The 23,588-nt window shown below is 43.5% G+C and overlaps 1 protein-coding gene across 5 annotated transcripts in view; it reads right to left on the reverse strand.

The window, feature by feature from the left end:
• Window positions 1–23,588, reverse strand: part of LOC137431622 (limbic system-associated membrane protein) — a 442,918-nt gene that overhangs the window by 5,455 nt on the left and 413,875 nt on the right. For 2 of the 5 annotated variants that reach the window (XM_068123146.2, XM_068123147.2), the window contains exons 7-8: window positions 16,505–16,656; window positions 9,569–9,604 (exon numbers count right to left, since the gene is read on the reverse strand). In XM_068123146.2, coding sequence (XP_067979247.1) covers window positions 9,569–9,604; window positions 16,505–16,656 — 188 coding nt within the window. Of the gene's footprint in view, window positions 1–9,035; window positions 9,086–9,568; window positions 9,605–16,504; window positions 16,657–23,588 lie in introns of those variants that run through there. The other 3 variants (XM_068123149.2, XM_068123148.2, XM_068123150.2) reach the window with 2 other exon arrangements.

A 23,588-nucleotide genomic window follows, 5' to 3' on the forward strand; every position in this document is an offset into this window, starting at 1 on the left:
CAATTTACGGTAAAGCATCATCAGAGATGTTACAGAATGAAAACGCTTCGGGGGATGTTCCATCAGCGACTAAAACAAGTCATCCTCCGCGAATTACAGAATGCAAATGCTTCTTTAAATCGATTATTAGAATTAGCAGATAGGCTCAATAGGCATCATCCGATAACATCCCCCACAAACAATGTCAGGGGATTCACTCCTCGTGCAGCTACCCACAATGCTCGCAATCCTACATATACAGATTGTGTCCTCGATCTCGATCATTGTTGCTTCGACCTGTGTTTTTGACTCTTGCTCTGCTCATCGTTCAATAATAGCTCCCAAGCGCAAGACCAGTGCCGGAAATGCATCGACTACCAAGAGGCAGAAGAAAGTAATGAGCCTCAGCAACAAATTGAAGCTCCTCGACCAGCTTTCGAGAAGAGAGAGTGTGGCCTCTGTGGGCAGGCATTATGGCGTCAACAAATCCACCATTTGCTACATAAAGAAGAACGAGAAGGCAATTTGTGACAGTATTTCAGCGAGCGCTGTATCGAGTACGAAGGTGGTCACCCATAGCCGGGATGTCCACATAGATAGGATGGAGAAGGCTCTCAGCATATGGATCGAGGGCAATGTGCAGAAAAGTATGCCTTTGTGTGGACCTCTCATTCGCGAAAAGGCCAAACAAATTTGCGATCATCTGTCTGGCGCAGGTGGTGCAAGCATGAGTGATGCACCGAGCAATGATGGTACAAGCAGCGCAACTTCATTCACTGCAAGCAGGGGATGGTTCCATCGTTTCAAGGAGTGGTACTGTCTCAAAAATGTGAAGCTCTCAGGGGAGCGTGCCTCCGCAGACCACGAGGCGGCAAAAGCATTCCCTGATCAACTCGCAAGGCTGATTGAAGGAAAGGGATACCTCCCATAGCAGATGTTCAATGCTGACGAGACTGGCCTCTTTTGGAAAAAGATTCCCATGGGAACTTTCATCTCGAAACGAGAGGAGACAGCATCGGGATTCAAGGCTGCCAAGGATCGGGTATCTCTTCTCCTCTGTGCAAACGAAAAGGGGACCTCATGCGGAAACCCATGATGTTGTACTGTTCCCTGAACCTGTGTGCTCTCAAGGAAAAGAAGAAGCAAACTCTGCCATGTTTTGGAGGGCCAACAGGAAAGCCTGGGTGACGGCAGCAAACTTCCTGGACTGGTTCCATAATTGTTTCGTCCTTCAGGTGGAGAGGTACATGGTGGACAAAATCCTTGTGTTCAAGGTTCTCTTGCTCCTGGATAACACTCCTGGCTACCTCGTGAACCTGGACATGGCTCACCCAAACACCGAGGTGATCTTCCTGCTGCCCAACACCACATCCCTCATCCAGCCACTCGACCAAGGTGTGATTTCAATTTTTAAAACGTATTACACCCGTAGCACCTTTCACTGCATTTTGGATACAATGGAGTCTGACCCAGGGCTCACCGTTGGGCAGTGTTGGAAGGATTTCAACATTGCCCACTGCATCGATGCCATCAAGGAGTCGCTGGATGAGGTGAGAGCCTCCACCATCAATGCATGCTGGCACAACCTGTGGCCACAGGCAGTCAGAAACGTTATTGCCTTTCCCGATAACACTGAGGAGAGGCATGTGATTGTTGGGTTGGCATGGCAGTTGGGAGGGGAAGGATTTGATGACATGCAGCCTGAGGAGTTGGAGGATCTCATTGCTTCACATGGTGACAACCTCACCGAGGAGTTGGGGGCCATTTTTTTTTTTTTTGTGTACAGGATCGAGGCTCGTGAAAGCTAATATTTATCACACAAAAAATCAAAACAGACACACAAAGTATATAATAAGGGGAGCTATATAATAAGGGGAGTGGTAGACAAGATGGGAAGAGAAGGGGAAGCACACAAACAACATTTGAGAGCAGGGATATCGGGAGATCTGTGGGAGGGAGAGGGCTTGGGGGGGGAGAGGAGGCGTAGGAAAGGTGGGGACGGGTGAGAAGTATAAAACACAAGGATACTACAAGGTCTTCCAGGAAAGAAGTTGTTATTTCAAAAAGTGGATCTGGGGTGAAATCAGCGGGGGTAGAAACGATCAAGGTTTTGGATGGGGGAAGATAAGAGATGGTGGTGAACAGCTGTTTTAAAGACCTGGAGTGAGGACTGGGATTGAAGAGAGTGAGGGAGTTTGTTCCAGGGGCGGGAGAAAAGAAGAATGAAGGAGTGAAGGTGAGCAGAGAGTCTTGATTTTGGCAGTTTAACCATAAGAGGGTTGCAGGTGGATCTTGTGCGACCTGTAGGAATATTTGGGGGACAGAGCCCAGAGAGAGCTGGGGGAGCAAGGCCGGAGAGGAGTCGGTAGAAGACAGAAAGACCACCAATCTGCCTGCGGTGTGTAAGTTAGAGGCCCTCGGAGTTAGCTTCATCGCGGGAGATTCCAATGATTCTGAAAGCTTTGGTTTCAACAGCGTGAAGCCGAGCTAGGTGTGAGGCAGGAGCACCGGCCCAGAGGGGAGAACAGTATTCCATTGAGCTGCGGATGAAAGCCTTGTATGTGGTGAGGAGCTCAGGTGTGTCAAGGAAGGACTTCGCACGATGGAGGCTGTCCAGTCGGCGACTGGCTTTGGAGGCCAGATTTGAAATGTGGTTTTCCCAGGAAAGATCATGGCAGATAGTGAGACCCAAAAGCTTGAGTGACAGAACTTCTTGGAGAGGATTGTTCAGAAAGTGGATGGGAGGGTTGTCCAGTCGGTCTTTTCGGAGAGACATCGTAAGAGTGTGAGATTTGTCAGGATTGAAAGACATGTTCCACTTGTTTGACCAGTCTGTGATTTTGTCCAGGTCTGCAGGGAATGAGGAGGATGCAGACTGCCGATCTGAGGGATGAGGAATGGAGCGGCAGAGAGTGGAGTCATCAGCAAAGAAAATAAGCAAAGTCATAATTATAACGGTTTCTGAGGAGGAGGAGGCAGGCAGTGATGAGGAAGAGGTGCTGAGGTCTAACCTCACAGTCCAGTTCCTGGGTGAGTTGTTGCATCGCATGCGGACGCTTGTTGACAAGTTGGAAGGTGCTGACCCAGTCATGGAGAAATACCTCAAGTTCAAGAGGGGCTTGGATGATTGGCTTCTCCCCTACAAAGAGCTGCATCGAAACCTGTGGCAATCTGTAAGGCAGTTCTCCATTACCCGTTTCTTCAGCCCTGCTCCCTCCACCTCAACACCACCAGCACCCTCAACTGCTGCCTCTTCTGCCTGTCCTGCCAATCCCTCAGTGCACGACGTTGCAGGATTATCATTTGGGTCATCCTCAGAGTTCGAGGAATTCATGGGATTTTAATTCATCACCATCATCATCATCATCACCATCATAATCATCATTTGAAAGTTGCGTTTGTTTGTAAAATAAAAATTTTAAACCGTACATGATGGTGTTGTGTTTTTTTTGGTTTCACGGTGTAGTATGGTTAAGCTGGTTAAGCACTTTTAATAAACTGTAAGCACATTCCATTCCTTCAATAAATTGGAAATGGTATCTGGTGTTGTAGTTATTATTTTTTTTGTAAGCATTTTTTGTGAAACTATAATCACGTGCATTTGCGGTCGAAAACATTTTAAACTTGAAAAATCCTCCTCGATGAATCAGGAACCGCCGGGGACCTAGAATGTATCCCCCTTTTTCCGGGACTTGCATTGACCTTCGCAGATTATTGTCGACATTCTCTGGATTTGCGTCACCATTCACGGATTTTGCCTCGCCGTTCGCGGTTTGGTCCTCTCTATTCGCGGATTTTCATGACTCGGGAACCTGTCCCCCCTTTTTCCATTGAAGCAATGTCCTGCTATTCGTGGGTTTCGCTATTCGCAGATTTTCCAGGAAGGTATCCCCCGTGAATAGCGGGGTCAGACTGTATATACAAATCATGTTCAAATTTAAAGTCAATCGGATTAAAATTGACCATTTTAGAATTTGGACTCTGTTGAACTTTTGGCCGATGTTGACCTCAAAAATAATTTTTGGTTGAATTAAATGACCAAATATGCAAAATCCTCTTCAAATTTCAAGTCGATTGGATGAAAATTGAAGATTTTAGAAATCTGGGTTATGTTGATCTTTTGGCCTTTGTTGACCTTTTGAACTCAAAATCAATAGGCTTCTTGCTTATGACCAACTCTTCCATTTGGTGAAGGTTCTTGAAGATTGGTTCAAAATTGTGACCTGAAGGCGATTGACATACAAACAAAAAAACAAACAAAGAAGATGTCGTGCAGAGCACGATACTTGCAAAATCCCTAAAAGAAACTTGACCTTAAAAATAATTGCTGGTTGAATTCAATGACCAAATATGCAAATCTTCTTCAAATTCCAAGTCAATTGGATGAAAATTGCGAATTTTTGAAATCTGGCCTATGTTGACCTTTGGACCTCAAAATAATTGGTGGTGAATTCAGTGATCTGATTTGCAAATCCTGTTCAAATTTCAAGTTAATCAATGAAATTTGAGGATTTTAGAAATTACACCTAAGTTGTTGACCTTTGGCCTATGTTGACCTTTTGGCCTATTGTGACCTCAAAAGGAATTTGTGGTTTAAATCTGTGACCTGATTTGCAAATCCTCTCCAAATTTCAAGTCAATCCAATGTAAATTGATAATTTTAGGAATTTGACAAAGTTGTTGACCTTCGGCCTATATTCACCTTTTGACCTCAAAACCAATAGGTTTCATTCTTATGACCAACTCTATTATTTGGTGAAGTTTCGTGCTCACTTTAAAATTGTGACCTATAAGCGATTGGCACAAACAGACAGACAAACAGAACAACACACGCAACCAACCAATATACTGTACTTGAAAAATCTTCGACTTTTGCAAGTAACAAATAGAACGGTCATACAACGGTACATGCAAAATCAGTCGCTGCAACCTTGCCCTTTCGACTTTAAAAAATGCCCTTAAGCATTTAATTGGTGAACCATTTCAGTGATCCAAGATGCAAGCTCTGTTCAAATTTCAAGTCAATTGGATGAAAAATGGCTAAATTTATGCTACCTGACTATTTGACTTAATGACCTCAAAAACAATATACGCACTTCTAGATTTTGATTGCTGAACCATATCAATGACTAAATATGCAAATTATGTTCAAACTAAGAGTATCCACCCTCCGTTTGGGTGGAGATTATACATTACTTGTTGAAAAAGTATAGTCTCCATATTGTAAGAAGACTCCAGGGATGAGTTTTTTTTTTTGGTCAAACACCTGGAATATGTCTTTCAATCCAGACAAATATCACACTTTCACTTTCTCCAAAAGGACTGTCTGGCAAACTTTCTCATCTGCTTTCTCAACAGTCCTCTTGAGGAAGTTTAGTCATTCTAATTCCAGGGTCTCACTATCAGCCATGATCTTTATTGGGCAAACCACATTTCAAAGTTGGCCTCCAAAGCCAGCTGCCGACTGGGTCTATGGGTTGAAAGGGGTGCAAAGGGTGTAAGGGGTCTAAAAGCATTTACAGGTTCTAAAAGGTCTAAACTCTCAAGAGTCAAGGGGTCTGAAGTGTCTCAAGGGTCTTAAAAGGTCGAAAGGGTCTTGAAAGGTCGAAAGGTGTCGAAATGGGTCCAAAGGCAACTAAAGATATAAAGGGCTAAAAGACAAGTTCAAATAGAATGTAATTAATAGACATACACTACCGGTCAAAAGTTTTAGAACACCTCAATTTTTCCAGTTTTTATTGAAATTTAAGCAATTCAAGTCCAGTGAATAACCTGAAATGGTACAAAGGTAAGCAGTAAACTGCTCGAGGTAAAAAAAAGTTTAGGTTAGCAAAAACGGGAAATAATGTAAATTGCACAGTTATATATATTTTTAAAAGGCCTTCTTCAGGGAACAAGTAATAGGTTAACAACTTACAGCTGTTCTGCAGCAATTTAAGTAAATTAAGCCTTGAAAGTTGATGCAAACAATTCCTACAGGTGTCCCAACCTCTGCTGATTACTTGATTACAAACCCCCTGTCTGTATAAAAGCAGTATTGGAACAGACTGTTATTACACCCTCTGAAGCATTATTTGGACAATATTGCACTGCAGGAAGAAGTATATTGGAAACTGGAGGAAACTCTGACAGGAAGAGGTCTGGCAGACCCAAAGCCACAACAGAATCAGAAGACAAGTTTCTGAGAGTCAACAGCTTGCATGATAGGCGGCTCACAGGACAACAGCTTCAAGCACAGCTTAACACTGGTCGAAGTAAGCAAGTCTCAGTTTCAACTGTGAAGAGAAGACTTCGAGCTTCAGGTTTGACAGGTCGAGTGGCAGTAAGAAAGCCATTGCTAAGATGGCAAAATAAGAAAAAGAGGCTTTCCTGGGCCATGACGCACCGTTAGTGGAATACTGAAGACTGGAAGAAGGTCTTATGGACCGATGAATCAAAATTTGAAATATTTGGTTCATCACGCAGGGTTTTTGTACGCCGTCGAGTAGGCTAAAGGATGGTTCCTCAGTGTGTGACACCAACTGTCAAACATAGAGGAGGAAGCGTGATGGTCTGGGGCTCTTTTGCTGGATCCAGAGTCGGCGACTTGCACAGAGTGACTGGAACCCTGAACCAAAAGGGCTACCACAGCATTTTGCAGCACCATGCAATGCCCTCTGGTATATGCCTAGTTGGTCAGGGGGTTCATCCTACAGCAAGATAATGACCCTAAACACACCTCCAGGCTATGTCAAAACTACCTTAGAGGAAAACAACAAGACGGAAGGCTTCAAATCATGGAATGGCCAGCACAGTCTCCAGACTTAAACCCCATCGAGCTGGTTTGGGATGAACTGGACAGAAGGGTGAAAGCAAAGCAAGTGCAACACATTTGTGGGAACTTCTGCAACAGTGTTGGGAAGAACTTCCCGAACAATATTTGAACAACAAATATTGTAGAAACCCGAACATTGTAGAAAGAATGCCACGAGTGTGTTCGGCGGTTATATCTGCAAAAGGTGGCTACTTTGCTGAGTCAAAAATTTAAATTAAATTTTGTTAAACAAAATGATTCTATAATTTTTTTTAAATCTCCAATTGTTTATTTGTTCTATGCTTAATTTCAGAGTACATTGAGACATTAAACTGCGTAAATTTCAATAAAAACTGGAAAAATTGGGGTGTTCTAAAACTTTTGACCGGTTGTGTAATTAATAGAAGTAGTCTAATAATACGTAATTAATAGACGTACTCACGGTCCAACTCACGTTCAAACAGTATATAAATAATAGACATTCTCACCTCGGTCGGCCAAGACTTCACCTCCATGAGGATTCATCGTCCACGCTTGTTTTTTTTGGTTTTACATCCATTAAATCAATCAGATGAAAATTTGTGGTTAATGTGACCTTGACATTTGATCTTTTGACCTCAACAGAATGGGCTTCGAGCTTGTGACCACCTCTATCAGGTGGTTTACGTTTTGTGAAGATCGGAGTAAACTTGCGATCTGTAGGCGATTAACATACAGACAGACAAATGTACAGAACTAGAACGGCACTCGGTAGAGCGTGTACCTCCGCTACGCTGAACAGTTTACGTTTTGTATCCCATTGAAAGGCCGGGATCTGGATTCGGACCTTCGGAATCTAGTTGGCTTGTTCTTGTCACCTACCCAACTAAATTACCTAGTTTTGTTAGAACCCACCCACAACGTTTTGAAACATCCTGCTATATATCATGTTTGGCCCCATCTCTCAATGGTGAAGAATCACTAAAAAATAAAAAAAATAAAAAAATAGTATCCGGTTCCAGATTCAGATCTTCACCAAAATATCATCGATTCGTCCTCGTCATACACCAAACCCATTGAACAAGTTTCATGCAAATCCGTCCACAACGTTTTGAGTTAACCTGTTCACAGACAACCAAATAAACAGACAGACAAACAGACAGGGGTGAAAACATAAACATAGCCCACCTTCGGTGCAAGGTCCACCTTCGGTAATAACAGCCCAGACCAACCAATATATTTGCAAAACTTCAATTTCGCAGGTAAAAAACAAACAGACCCAAGTGCAATACTCGCTGGCGAGGGTACTAAAGGGCACCACCAACCAGTATTGCTACCCCTCAGGCAAGGCTCAGGTCTGACATTTCGACCACCGATTGGTCTTATCCTGTATTTTCATCTGGGACATGAGTCCACTCGACTGCAGTTTAATTTTCTTTTTCTATCTGTCATCTCTTTTTGTCCATTTGCTATCCAATCGAATTCCTATTACTATCCTCCTGCTTTTTGTGCTTGGTTTTGATAAATCATAAGCTTTCTGCAATTACATATTGAATCTGCAATATTGAAATTGAGCCTTTAAGAAACCAAATAAATTTGCTAATTCTCACCTTTTCTTTGACACTTATGCTATTCATTTGGAAGTGTATTTTTTCATTTGAAATATGAATAAAAAATTAGAAGATTTTCCTGAATTGTTTGTTTTTCGTTTCCTTAAGTTTTTTGGTAGATAGAAACATAATTATACATTACCTCAAATAATTTCTCAACAGAAAGAAACTTTAAAATTCTGCTTCGCTAATCGTATCTACATCAGCAACCTTATTTCACACTCCTGTGTTCTACCACAATTAGTCCATTCTACTTGGTAAGAGGGTTTGAGCAGCATTACTGTTTCATCTTTCTTAAGGCGGCGATTGGTTTTGTGTCCACCCCATTGTCCCGAGGACAATTAAAGAATATTAGAAAAATAAAACCATAACACGATAGTTTAAAAACATGTGCTGACTTCCATGGTTAATAGTTACAAACGTATGACATTGTATTGTACCATAGTACTTTGTTTATAAAGTTATTTGCTGTGTATATTATCTTTTTTAATTCTATAATCTTACTACAAAACATTCAATAATGCGTTATTTAAATTTTTTGTATTATTTGTGAAAATTATTATTATTATTGTTTTGGAAATTATTATTTTTTGAAAAAAATTATTAGTTTTGAAAATGCTATTATTTTTGAAATGTTAATGGCAAACCACAAAAAACAGCCTGGATGTCTGTGAGTATCCATTTTACGTGCATGAAACAAGACAAACAATCAACCATTGATAAACTGAAATGCACATATTGAAATTTTGATATTTCATTGGTACAGAAGAGAAATTAAATTGTTGTGGTTGATGCATTGATATGATACTCACACGTTGGTGTTCGGGAGAAGCAAAGATGGTGGTGTGAGGTGAAATTGGAATAGCAGTGGATGACAAACGGTAATGGGAAGGAAACCAGAAAGCAGGGTAATTAAAACACATTGGGGAGGGAAGATGGGGCAAAGAGAGAGAGAGAGGGACGGAGAGTGGGAGAGAGGGACGGAGAGTGGGAGAGAGAGAGAGAGAGAGAGAGAGAGAGGGACGGAGAGTGGGAGAGAGGGACGGAGAGTGGGAGAGAGAGAGACGATTGGCAGGGAAAGATTGACAAACAAAGACAAACAAAGAGACAGACAAACAGAAAGTTAGTCATGGTTGATGCTGGTTAACAGACATACACCAGCCCACACTCCCACCATCATGAACCATAGCTTTTAGTTCATACTGACCTTTGACCTGAGTTGGAAATGTCGATGCAATAGCTTCTAAAAAAAATAAAGGACAATAACAACAATGATAATAGTAAATAAAAGATAACTAAATGATTTCTGGAAGAGTTGGGTATGGTTACAAAAAATAATGATATTTGTCCAGTGCAGAATGCTACATAATACATTTTATATCTCAAAAAAGATGGGAAAAAAAGGAAAACAGAATATTGTAAAACTATATTAAGTGTACAGGCTAACCTGTACAGGTTACCTTAGCCTGTACGGCTAACCCCCGCTCAAGCAGGGAAAATGGCCTTAAAATGCATGTTGTTGTTGTTGTTGTATATTAAGTGTACAAAGTAAAAAATAACAACAGACTAAGATTAATTGAAACGGATTATAATGGTATAACTGATCTTACATCTTTACGATCTCCAGTAATCTAACAGGATGGTGTAGAAGAGAGGCAGCACACTTATCTCTCTAAACTGTCTCACCTGGGTTTGATGAGCAACCTGACTATAAACTATCGGACTGATATGCTGATATACATGATGCGTATTAGAAAGGGGGAGTGTTGGGGGCTTCGGGGTTATGGAGGGGTGAGGAGGAGGGATGAAGGTCAAAATATCCATCTAATAAACAGATGGTCTCTCAGCTATTTCGCACACCATACCAACTCCATGGTTTCCCTTATTTTTAATAACCAGAAACATTTGGCAAACTTTTGAGCAAATACAATAACTAGTACCCTTTATGTGCTTACTTAATTTCAACCTGCACTGGCCTAGAATCTACTCAACTTATTGCCTTAAAATCTTATTAATGTCTGCATTATTAATTATTATTATTATTATTATTATTATTATTAATTATTATTATTAATTAATTAATTATTATTAATGTCTGCACAGGTTTTATGAATGTCTACACCAGGACATTCATTTCCCGACCGAAGGTGGCGACACCAAGTAGAAACCCCCCTCTGCCCTCAATCCCAGATTGTCACGTCGAAAGCGTTTTCTCTGACAATTTTTATCGCAGGTACTGGCACCATTTCGGTCGCAAGACAAATGTGATTTCAAATTTAGGGTCGTGGACAAATTTCAATTTCTGGTCTTAGTGTGCTACAGCTTGTAGTGTAGCACACCGTAGTGTGCCTGTAGTGTGATACAGGCTACTTAGTCATACGCATGGCTCACGAGATAACAAATATGATATCAGAGCAAAAGGATATGGACCAACTCTTGATAATTTTTACCTCCGCCACCGAAGGTGGATGGAGGTTATGTTTTCACCCCTGTCTGTCTGTTACTTGCGAAAATCGAAGATTTTTCAAGTATATTGGTCGGTCTTGTGCGTTATTACTTGGCAATTTTTTTTTCTTTTGACAAGTATGTTGATCACTCCGGTTTGTGCATTTGTGTGTGTGTGTTTGTCTGTCCGCTCACTTATACTTGCCTACAGGTCACAATTTGAAACCGATCTTCACAAAACTTCACCAAATGGTAGAGTTGGTCATAAGCAAGAAGCCTATTGTTTTGGGGTCAAAAGGTCAATAGGTCAACATAGACCAAAGGTCACCAACGTTTGTCAAATTTCTAAAATCCTCAATTTTCATACTATTGACTTTAAATTTGAAGAGGATTTGCATATCAGATCACTGAATTCAACCACCAATTATATTTTAGGTCAACATAGGCCAACAACTTACTTTAGGGATTTCGCAAGTATCGTGCTATGCATGACATATTTCTTGTTTGTTTGTCTGTTGTCTGTCTGTGAACAAGATATCTCAAAAAGATGTGGACAGATTCGGACGAAATTTGGCAGAGAGGTAGTGTATGTGACAAGGACGAAATGATTAGATTTTGGTGAAGATCCGGCTTCGGATCTGGCCAGTAGAATTTTGTAAAGTGATTCTTCACCATTGAGTGATCGAGCTAAAACCGACATATATATGGCAGAATATCTCAAAAAGTTATGTACGGATTTGGACGAAACTTGGTGGACCAGTTGGGTGTGTGACAAGGACGAGTTAATTCGATTTTGGTGAAGATCTGAATATGAATGCGGATATGAGAATTATTTAAGTTTTAAGTGATTCTTCACCATTGGGTGATAGGGCCAAAAATGATATATAGCAGGATATCTCAAAACGTTGTGGACGGATTTGGATGAAACCTGGTGTACCAATTGGGTGTGTAACAAGAACGAATCGATTTGATTTTGGTGAAGATCCGGATTCGGATCGGGCTAGTAGAATTTTAAAAGTGATTCTTCACCATTGGGAGATCGGGCCAAAAACGATAAATAGCAGGATATCTGAAAAAGTTATGGACGGATTTGGACAAAACCTGGTGGACCAATTGGGTGTGTAACAAGAACGAATCGATTTGATTTTGGTGAATATCTGAATATGAATGCGGATATGAGAATTATTTAAGTTTTAAGTGATTCTTCACCATTGGGTGATAGGGCCAAAAACGATAAATAGCAGGATATCTGAAAAAGTTATGGACGGATTTGGACAAAACCTGGTGGACCAATTGGGTGTGTAACAAGAACGAATCGATTTGATTTTGGTGAAGATCTGAATATGAATGCGGATATGAGAATTATTTAAGTTTTAAGTGATTCTTCACCATTGGGTGATAGGGCCAAAAATGATATATAGCAGGATATCTCAAAACGTTGTGGACGGATTTGGATGAAACTTGGTGGAACTGTTGGATGTGTGAAAAGGAAGAATTGGTTCAATTTTGGTGAAAATCGAGATCCGGATCTGGCCAGTAGAATTTTGTAAAGTGATTCTTCACCATTGAGTGATCGAGCTGAAACCGACATATATATATGGCAGAATATCTCAAAAAGTTATGTACGGATTTGGACGAAACTTGGTGGACCAGTTGGGTGTGTGACAAGGACGAGTTAATTCGATTTTGGTGAAGATCTGAATATGGATTCGGATACGAGAATCATTGAATATTTAAGTGATTCTTCAACTTTGAGAGATCGGTCGAAAAGCGATATATAACATGGTATTTAAAAAAGTTGTGGACGAGTTATGACTAAACTTGGTGGACGAGTTGGTTAGGTGACAAAAACAAGCAGATTAGATTTTTGTTTAGGTCCGAATCCAGATCCGGCCTCTCAGTGGGATACAAAACAAACTGTAAAGCCTGGTGGAGGTTTGCGCTCTACTGAGTGTCATTCTAGTTCCTCCTGCAATGGTACTTGAGAAATATTTTAGGTCCATGTTACCTTGTTTATATCCTTTAATGCCCAAATGTTTTTCAAGAATATACTGTTCTAGTTTGACTATCCTCAACAAACCTGGTAAACCTAGAAAACAAATTGAAATTGATGACTTCAATTAATTCGGCCACCCATCCTACATCAACGTTTTCCTCATGGTGGTCAATCGGATCACTGTGTTTTGTGGGAAATATGTAATTAAATGTGGAACTGTTGAACGACATATTGAGAACTAGAAAGAGCATTCAGAGAGATGCTCGCCAGGATGTATTTTCAGTGTTTTTAAGGCTTTTGTGTTCAAACAAATATGGCGGCCAAACCACGTTCCCGATGACATCATCATTATTTTTTTTTCTCCACCAATTTATTATTTAATTATATAAACTCCACCAAATATTTACATCATTATTATTTCTCCACCAATATATGATGCTCAAGAATATTAATCTTGATCGGATGAAGTATTGTACTTGTCGAATTATGATGTCATAATGGAGGCACTGATGACATCATTAACATCATTAAGCGGGAACGTCACTGGAAGCCTAAAAACGCAGGTTGTCTTATTTCTGCAGACCAGAGCTGTTGCGATTGTTGTCGTTGTTGTTTGTCCGTTCCTTCCATATTTTTATTTTCTGTTTATTGTTTATCATACCGTGCATCATATATCATACCATATTATATAATTTGAGACGTTTATGTTTCTGTGATTGTTACTTGCCGGAAAAGATTCCGGCAAGTATGTTGATCGGTTGGTTTGTCTGTTTGTGTGTCTGTCTGTTTGTGTGCAGCACTACGTCTACATCGTTGCACATAGAATCGCCAAACTTTACACACATATTTGTCTTGCCCTGGAATAGACTGTGCCCAATTTTTAACTCTCTCGGCCCAAGGCCTCCATTATGACGTCATAATTCGATAATTCGACAAGTACAAAACTTCATCCAATCAAGATACAATTTCTTGAGCGACATGACAGCATAAACTGGTGGAGAAAAAAAAAATGATGACTATCAGTCACGTGGTTCGGCCGCCATCTTGGAAAAACCGAAAAACTTTGCACCTCTATATCTCCGAAAGTGCTGAATAGAAAAAATGGAGACATGGCTCATTGTAAAGAACTCTCCATGGCGAATAAAATGTGCTAATGATGGTCATTTGCTGCCTCCATTATGACGTCATAATTCGACAAGTACAAAACTTCATCCGATCAAGATGAAATTTCTTGAGCATCATCAAGGAATAAATTAGATTAGAAAACAAATAATGATGACGTCATCGGTCACGTGGTTCGGCCGCCATATTTGTCCAAAATGGCCGATAAGAAGGTACATTCCGGCAAGTCCTCTGTCTCTGACCGATTTTTCATTTGTTTGTTTGTGTGTTTGCCAAGTTACATACATATGTTGAATTTGTGCCACAAACCATCTTCTTCCTATAATAAAAAAAATCGTCTGCTCTGAGCTGGTTTGTGTCACCTATCTCTCCTACTGCTCTTCTTCTTCTTCCCAGAAACGCCATACGTGATTCACGCACATGCCATGCACATTGTTTATGAGTGGATTGCTGCACGTACATTATGCATTCAGTGCAAAAAAGGTTCAATAAATGAACAGATGAATAAAGATTTGTGACAAAGTTATGATGCTAATTATAAGCTGATGGTTATAAGAACAGCTGAAGAAACGAATAATAACTGTGCTGATGCAGAAAACGCTGGTGTTTTCATTTTTATGGTGTCCCCATTGTCCTCATTTGGTGGCCCATTTTTTGAGCTCACCTGGACCAAAAATTGTTCAGGTGAGGCATTAACGTCACGTGGTGTCCATCAGTCAGGCAGTCATGCTATACGTAAACACTCAGAACTTCTTCTGTGAAACTGCAGACACAATTCCGATGAGACGACCCCAACCTTCATCACCCATGATGGTTTGTTTTCATGGCATTTGTAAAAAAAAATCAGGGGTTTGCCCCCAAAATAAGTATTGACTTTCTTCTCCATTGCATATTTCATATCATCCACACCTTCCAGTGGCTCCCTGGTTCTATCAGGTGAGCCCAAGGATATTTCCCCTATTTTTATTTGTACCACCCTGGTGATATCCCTGAGCTTGAATGCCACACTTTTGCCATTCCCACTCCTCCCCCCATCCACCCAATTAAATTAAGTCGTTAGCTTGACGGATTTATTTAATCTGCTGTTGGTGTAGCACAGACTTGATAGGCCGAATGGCCATCTCCTGCGTCAAATGTCCTTGTTATTCCACGTTATTCCTTGTTACTGAGAGAAGTGCTCGTCGATGGCGCATGCAGAAAGTCATTAGGGAGTGCGCACTCTCAAGGAAGAGCATTCTGTGGGCTTAAGCGTGGGAGTTTCAAGCTAAAGAGAAAGGTGTTGTTTACTTTGTCACGGAAAAAACGGGATGAAGGACCGTCCATTATAAGATACGTGATTTTACCGAAAGCACGTGAGGTTGCTCAAGAGATGTATGTGCCGGAATCGGAGTTTAAAGGCAGCCCTGGATGGTGCAAACGCATGATGTGTCGTAACGGTTTGGGTTTGTGAAAAAAGACAAACCAAGCAGATGATTCATTGTCGAAAGTAGTATGTGGTCGTCTTTTATGTGCAGCGACATATAAAAAGTTTTTTTTGGCACTCCACCCTAAAGTGAGGGTCATCTTATATTTGAGACCGGCATATTACCAGGCCAATAAGGTAATTGCATTACAATTTATAATATTTTTGCTTTTTGCTTCCATTAAACTAGCACCACCAATAAATATTTTGCTAAATAATATAAGGTGATATTATATATTATATATATAAAGATATATTCTCCGGCCTTGCTCCCCCAGCTCTCTCTGTGCTATGTCCCCCCAATATTCCTCCAGGTCGCACAAGATCTGCCAGCAACTCTCTTATGGTTAAACTGACAAAATCTCGGCTCTCTGCTCACCTTCACTCTTTCATTCACCTTTTCTCCCACCTCTGGAACAAACTCCCCCACTCCCTTCAATCCCACTCCTCCCTCCAGGTCTTTAAAACAGCTGTTCACCACCATCTCTTATCTTCCCCCATCCAAAACCTCGATCTTTTCTACCCCCACTAATTCACCCCAGATCCACTTTTTTTGAAATTCCAACTTCTTTCCTGGAAGTCCTTGCAGTATCCATATGTTTTATACCTCTCCCACCTCACCCCAAGCCCTCTCCCTCCCACATTTCTCTCGACGTCCCTGCTCTCAAATGTTGTGTTTGTGTCCTTCCCCCTCTCTCCCCATCTTGTCTACCGCTCCCATTATTTTGTGTTTTATGTGTCGGTTTGACTTTTTTGTGTGATTAATGTTAGCTCTTTCACGAGCCTCGATCTTGTATCCCCCCAAAAAAAAAAAAAAAAAAAAAGGTGGGACTAATATGATTGTTTACGATTTGCAGTAAAAGCTAGGCGTCAAGAGCTGGTTGCCAAGTGATTAAAATTAAGTTATTAGTGCTTGACATAAAGTGTTGCTATGATATATTTAAAGTGGATTTCCGAGTGCTTTTCAGAGAAGTGCTGGATTTCAGAATCAAAGTGCCATAGATGCCTGGATAGTCTAAGTTGAGTTGGGGGTATCCTGATTGGATAATAAGTAATGTGACCAGGACGTTGGGTTTAATGTGATGTGAATGCTGCATTGACAGGTTGCAATAGCATACTGTAAAGATGCAGGCTTGCACTGCTTTGTCCCATCGCATTGCGTGCTTCGCAGGTGTAGTTTCCGTAACTGTCATCCGTTACATTTTTGAAGATTAGCAGAGAATGGCTGCCACTGTTCGCGATGCTCACACCCTGCCAGCCATCTCGTAAGCTGTGGATATGGAAGGTAGAAGTGGGTGGAATAGGTACATATTAGAATGAGGAAGAAGCAGAGATATATGCCTTTAAATTACCAAATTAAAGAGCCTGTAATTTAGTGGAAGTGGGCAAAATGGCATCTTTGCATCAATCTCGGACACATTTTTCTGACTTCAGGCATCATAAAAAAGACATCAGCATAAATTTATGTTTTTCACTACAGAATACAAAGCGTAGTAACAGAAAGAAACGTGAAGCAAGCTGCTTCACAAGAGTAACAAAAACGTCATCAGTGATGTCATCAATTACATACTATTGGCCTGACATATAAACAGAAAGATGCATTGGATATGAGCAGGTGCATTCACATTCATGAGAAAGATCTCTCTTAAAAAAACTTTTCACACATCTGTCGTTACTCAAGGAAATGTTTTTGGACGGAAGATGCATATTGGAAAATAAAGACACCACCAACATGTGTTGACGAGGCCCAGGAGCCATTGTGATGTGGATATGGAAGGTAGATGGTACTCAATTTTGCCGATTTACTAGTTGGTGGTTTGAATTTTTAAAATCAGTTGATGATACATTACACTGGAGGAAAATATCTCATTAGTCGATTGCTATACCATTTACAATACTCCACAATGTCTAAAAATATTGGAATGATGAGGAATATCAGCCTATAGACATAGAAGGGAAAATCCACATGCTCGAGACTCAAGTCCTGGAGACTCAAGTGACATGTGATCTGATAAGCAAGGAGAAAATATCCATAGGTTTAAGCTGAAGTTGCTCAATATTTGTTCAAGATAAAGACCATTTCATCATCTGAAAAGGACCATGAATCCCATTGGAGGAGATAAGCATGTGTACAGAGAATGCAAGGATATAATTTCAAGCTACTCAAATGGCAGAATACTGTCGCATGGACGGGGTCACCAAGGCGGTCCTGCCGTGAAATATGCTTCACTAATGGGCAAATTATATGAAACCACATTCGAGCAGAAAATGCACCTTCTCCCCCTGTTGAGATCTGGTCTCTTAAAACGAGACTGTTTAAATTTTTTTATATATCTCCCCAGGGATTTGCCAAATGGTTTGAGTAGGTGAGAAGGCAGTAATCAGATGACATGTATTCTTAACACAAAACAGTATATTTTAGACATGACAACAGACATGAAGAATCCAAGAATAAAGGCAGACTGAACGAATGAATAAATGAATAGATACACTTCATACAGATGTAAATTAAAGGTGCCACATGCACACAATCACATTCACAACACAACAGGTAGAAGCTAGGATAGGTCTTGAGGATTTGGGATGAGCAGTATGGGAGTGATTCAGGGAGGCATGGGTAAGTTACAACTCCGAAGTTGAATATTGTTATTATTGAACAATACGACTGCCATGAGTCATGAGTAGATCAAGAGGGGATGAAGGGTATATTGCATATTGGCAGGAATGGTAGGTAGCTGAAGTAAGGTTCGGTGATTGAATACATGTTGTGATTTTGATCTCTGTGGGAGGGTCTCATCAAAAAGGAGAATTTATCATGAAAACAAGAAGAAAAAGACATAAAATGGCGTAGCCCCTGCCGTGGTTTTACTAATTTTGCTGCAGGGAGTTAAAGGCCATCATTTGGCCATCTTTGGTCGGATGACAAAACAAAATCTTCTGCATATGTATACTCATGTATTTTGAAGAAAATCGGTCCATGCATGTCCGAGAAATGGATGGGGACACATTTAATTAACAAAATGGCTGCCAGTCAGCCATATTTGGTCTGATCTCAAAAAAAAAAATGACACGCATATGTAAGCCATCATTCATTATATGTGTGCCAACATTGAACAAGATCGGTAAATGCGTTTCCGAGAAATGGTGGAGGATGTGTTCAATATTGGGTTTTTTACAACTAAAATGGCCGCCAGTCTACCAGCCGGACATCTTTGATCAGATCGCAAAATAAAGTGAAATACACGTATATGATGTCATGTGCTGTGCTTGTGCCAGGTTTGAACAAAATCGGACCATGCATGTTCAATAAATGTTTGAGGACACATTTAAGTAACAAAATGGCCACCAGTCAGCCATATTGGATCTGATCTCGAAAAACAAAATGACACGCATATGTAAGCCATCATTCATTATCTGTGTGCCAAGATTGAACAAGATCGGCAAATGCATTTCCAAGAAATGGGTGAGGATGTGTTCAATATCGGGGGTTTTTACAACTAAAATAGCCGCCAGTCTACCGGTCGGCCATTTTGTATCAGATTGCATAAAGATTGAGGCATGCATGTATGCCATCATTTACTGTCCTTGTGCCAAGTTTGAACAAAATCGGACCATGCATGTTCAATAAATGTTTGGGGACACATTTAAGTAACAAAATGGCCGCCAGTCAGCCATATTGGATCTGATGTCAAAAAGAAATGACATGCGTATGTAAGACATCCTTCATTATCTGTGTGCAAAGTTTGAACAAGATCAGTAAATGCAAGTTCGGAAAATGGTTGAGGACGTGTTCATTATCGGGTATTTTACAACTAAAATGGCCGCCAGTCTACCAGTCGGCCATCGTTGATCAGATCACAAAATAAAGCAAGGTTCATGCGTATGCCATCATATATAATGCTTGTGCCAAGTTTGAACAAAATTCTTGAACTTTGACCCTCGTCTTCTTGAACTTTGACACTCGTCTTCTTGAACTTTGACACTCGTCTTCTTGAACTTTGGCACGCGTCTTCTTGAACTTTGACACTCACCTTCTTAAACTTTGACACTCATCTTCTTGAACTTTGACACTCATCGTCTTGAACTTTGACACTTATCTTCCTGAACTTTGACACTCATCTTCTTGAACTTTGACACTCATCTTCTTGAACTTTGACACTCATCGCCTTGAACTTTGACACTCATCGCCTTGAACTTTGACACTCATCGCCTTGAACTTTGACACTCATCTTCTTGAACTTTGACACTCATCTTCTTGAACTTTGACACTCATCTTCTTGAACTTTGACACTCATCGCCTTGAACTTTGACACTCATCTTCTTGAACTTTGACACTCATCTTCTTGAACTTTGACACTCATCACCTTGAACTTTGACACTCATATTCTTGAACTTTGACACTCATCTTCTTGAACTTTGACACTCATCTTCTTGAACTTTGACACTCATCGCCTTGAACTTTGACACTCATCTTCTTGAAATTTGCCTCGAGTGCTTAACGTCACGTCACAGACAAAGAGCAGTCGAATGGATCGCCAAATTCGACGCCAAATTTTATTTTTCGGAGTGATTGAAGCAATGATCTGATGCCCCCACACCACCCAAATAAAGTTATATGTCAGAAGAACCTTTTGCATGCTTAGAACAACATCGCCCGTCGGGTGAGTACTCTGCTAGTAATACACCACAATGTTGCCGTTCCGACCCGAATAATGCATCATGGCATTCAAACGCCATGAGTGCATGCGTACCGCTTCACTTCCTGTAGGGACAGCTTCAGCAGTATATACTCGAGTCTATTTTAAAGAATGGTGATCTGAGGTCACATATAAAGAAATGTGGAGTCATCAAACATGGTTTCACTCTTATTGAAGCTCATCAGGATGACCCACCACAATTGCTTACCTGTGATCATGTATCCTCGTCGGCTTAAATACTGTTGGTCCGCTTTACTGTTTTAACAAGCTGGGAGATACTTACAGCATTTAAGCCAACAAGATTGCATTGTCATGGGTAAACAGTATATATATATATATATATATATATATATATATATATATATATATATATATATATATATATAATATATATATATATATATATATATAGATATATATATATATATATATATATATATATATATATATATATATATATATATATATATATATATATATATATATATGAAGGAGCTGTGCTCCCACGTAATCGGAAGAATGGACGCGACAAAAAGCTGGAATTCGTCCGAGTTTCTTTATTGTCACAAAACAACTCGGGTACTCTGAAAAGCCCGTTTATCGGGCAGCAATATATATATACACACATTATCCCGGAGCGTTTGCCCGGGAAAGGCGAGAGGGGGCGTAGCCGGGCGTCCTGGCCGCGGCCTGGCAAGTCGAGGGCGGGCATGCCCGGGCGTGGCCTGGCAAGTCGAGAGCGGGCGTGGCCGGGCGTGCCCGGGCATGCCCGGGCGTCCCGGCCGAGGCCTGGCAAGTTGAGCACGGGCCTGCCCGGGCGTCCTGGACGAGCCCGGCATGGTGATCGCTCCGCGTCCTTGGTAGGTGCAAGGCGATTGTGTAAACCCAGCGGTAGCCGCTACACACGTCCCCCCAGAATCGACTTGCACCGGCAGGGTCAATTTGAGGGGGGTCCTGATGACCCGGCCGAAGCGACCCCTGGCGGGTCGTGGGGGGGGGGGGGGGGTCCGGTGTGGTGGTGGGCGGTCGAGTGGGGGGCACCGTGGACGGGGGCGGCCCCGCCGAGGCGGAAGGGCCAACCGTGGCGGTTGGTCGATGTCCACGTGCGCCGGCTTGAGGCGGTCCACCGCAATCCGGTCCGACCTGCCGCCGATGTCGATGACGAACGACTTGTCGTCCCGTCGCAGGACCCGGAAGGGCCCGTCGTACGGCGGCCGGAGTGGCCCCCGATGTGCGTCATGACGCACAAAAACGTACTCCGCTGTGCGAAGCGCTGGGGTGACGTAGGACTGGGGGTCACCGTGGTGGGATGTTGGCACGGGGGCAAACCGTCGGGCGGCCTCCTGGAGGTCCGAGCGCTGGTGAGCTGCGGACCAGGGACTGGTAGCGTCGGGCACGAATTCACCCGGAACGCGTAGCGCCTGGCCGTAGACAAGCTCGGCGGTGGATGCCCGGAGGTCCTCCTTGGGGGCGGTGCGGAGGCCCAAAAGGACCCACGGCAGCCGGTCGGCCCAACCGCCGTCTTGAAGGCCGCCCATGAGCGCGGCCTTCATGGAGAGGTGGAATCGCTCGCACAACCCGTTGGCTTGGGAGTGGAAGGCCGTAGTACGGTGGAGCTTGACCCCCAGGTTGCGGGCGACCGCGCCCCACAGCTCGGAGGTGAACTGCGGTTTGCGGTCCGACGAGATGTCCGCCGGTGCGCCGAAGCGGGCGACCCAGGTGGCGATGAAAGCCTGCCCCACGTCGGCGGTGGTGGTGGAGACGAGGGGAACGGCCTCCGGCCACCTGGTGGTCCTGTCCACCATGGTGAGCAGGTGTGTGAACCCCCGTGATGGGGGGAGGGGGCCCACCAGATCCACGTTGACGTGGTCGAAACGTCGTTCGGGCACGGTGAAAGGTGCCAGCGGGGCCTGGGTGTGTCGGTGGACCATGGCCTGTTGGCAGGCTGTGCAGGTGCTGGTCCAATCGCGGACGTCCCGTCGAAGGCCGTGCCAGACGAATCGCGCTGACACCAGCTTCTGGGAAGCTTTCCGGCCCGGGTGGGAAAGGCCGTGGAGGGAGGCGAAGATGCGGTGTTGCCAGGTAACGGGCACGATGGGGCGAGGCTGGCCTTGGGAGACGTCGCAGAGCAGGACAGTATCCGCGAAGGGGATGTCGGCCAGGCGGAGGCCCGTGTCCGCCGCCAGAAGGGCTTGCACCGTGGTGTCGGTGGTTTGGTCCGCCACCATAAGCGCGAAGTCCACGCCGAGGTGGACCACGTTCGCGCTGGCCCGAGAAAGACAGTCGGCCACGGCGTTGTTTTTGCCGGCGACGTGCCGGATGTCCGTGGTAAACTCCGACACGGCGGAGAGGTGGCGCTGTTGGCGGGCCGACCACGGCTCCGTGACCTTGGCCATTGCGTAAACCAACGGCTTGTGGTCGACGAACGCCGTGAAAGGTCGGCCCTCCAGGAGGTGGCGGAAATGGTGGACGGCCAGGTGTAGACCGAGGAGCTCACGGTCAAACGTGCTATATTTGAGCTCGTTCGGCCGGAGCTGCCGGCTGAAAAAAGCGAGTGGCTGCCAAACCCCGTTCACCCATTGCTCATGTACGGCGCCCACCGCGTATTCGGAGGCATCCGTGGTGAGGGCGATGGGAGCGTTGAGCACCGGGTGAGCGAGCAGTGTTGCGTCGGCGAGGGCCCGCTTTGAGCTTTGGAAGGCCGCGTCCATTGCTGCGGACCAGACGATGTCGTGCTTGGCCGGCTTGCCCCGGAGGGCTTCATAGAGGGGCAGCATGAGTTGAGCAGCACGGGGCACGAAGCGGTGATATAAATTCACCATTCCCAGGAATTCCTGCAGGGCCTTTATGGAGCGGGGACGCGGAAACGTGGTGATGGCCTCGACCTTGGTTGGCAGCGGCACGGCCCCGTTCTTGGTGATGTGGTGGCCCAAAAAATCAACGGCCATCGTGCCGAAGTGGCATTTGGCCGGGTTGACGATGAGGCCGTGCTCGCTGAGGCGCCCGAACAGTGTTCGGAGGTGGAGGAGGTGCTCGGCCCGGGACGTGCTGGCGACGAGGATGTCGTCCAGGTAAACGAAGAGGAACGGCAGGTCACGCAGCACGCCGTCCATCAAGCGCTGGAACGCCTGAGCCGCGTTCTTGAGGCCAAACGGCATCCGTAGGAATTCGAATAAGCCAAACGGCGTGATGATGACCGTTTTAGGGACGTCGGCCGCCCTGACAGGTACCTGGTGATATCCCCGTATGAGATCGATTTTTGAAAAAATGACCCGTCCTGCCAGACGGGCGGAGAAGTCTTGGATGTGCGGGATCGGATACCTGTCGGGGGTGGTAGCATCGTTAAGGCGGCGGTAGTCGCCACATGGGCGCCAGCCGCCCCCTGGTTTTGGCACGATGTGTAGTGGCGAAGCCCACGCGCTATCGGAGCGCCGCACGATGCCGAGGTGTTCCAATGCGTCAAACTCGGCTTTGGCCACGGCGAGCTTGGCTGGGTCGAGGCGGT

This window comes from Myxine glutinosa, chromosome 7 (assembly GCF_964187855.1).
Source record: "Myxine glutinosa chromosome 7, kmMyxGlut1.1, whole genome shotgun sequence".
NCBI lineage: Eukaryota > Metazoa > Chordata > Myxini > Myxiniformes > Myxinidae > Myxine > Myxine glutinosa.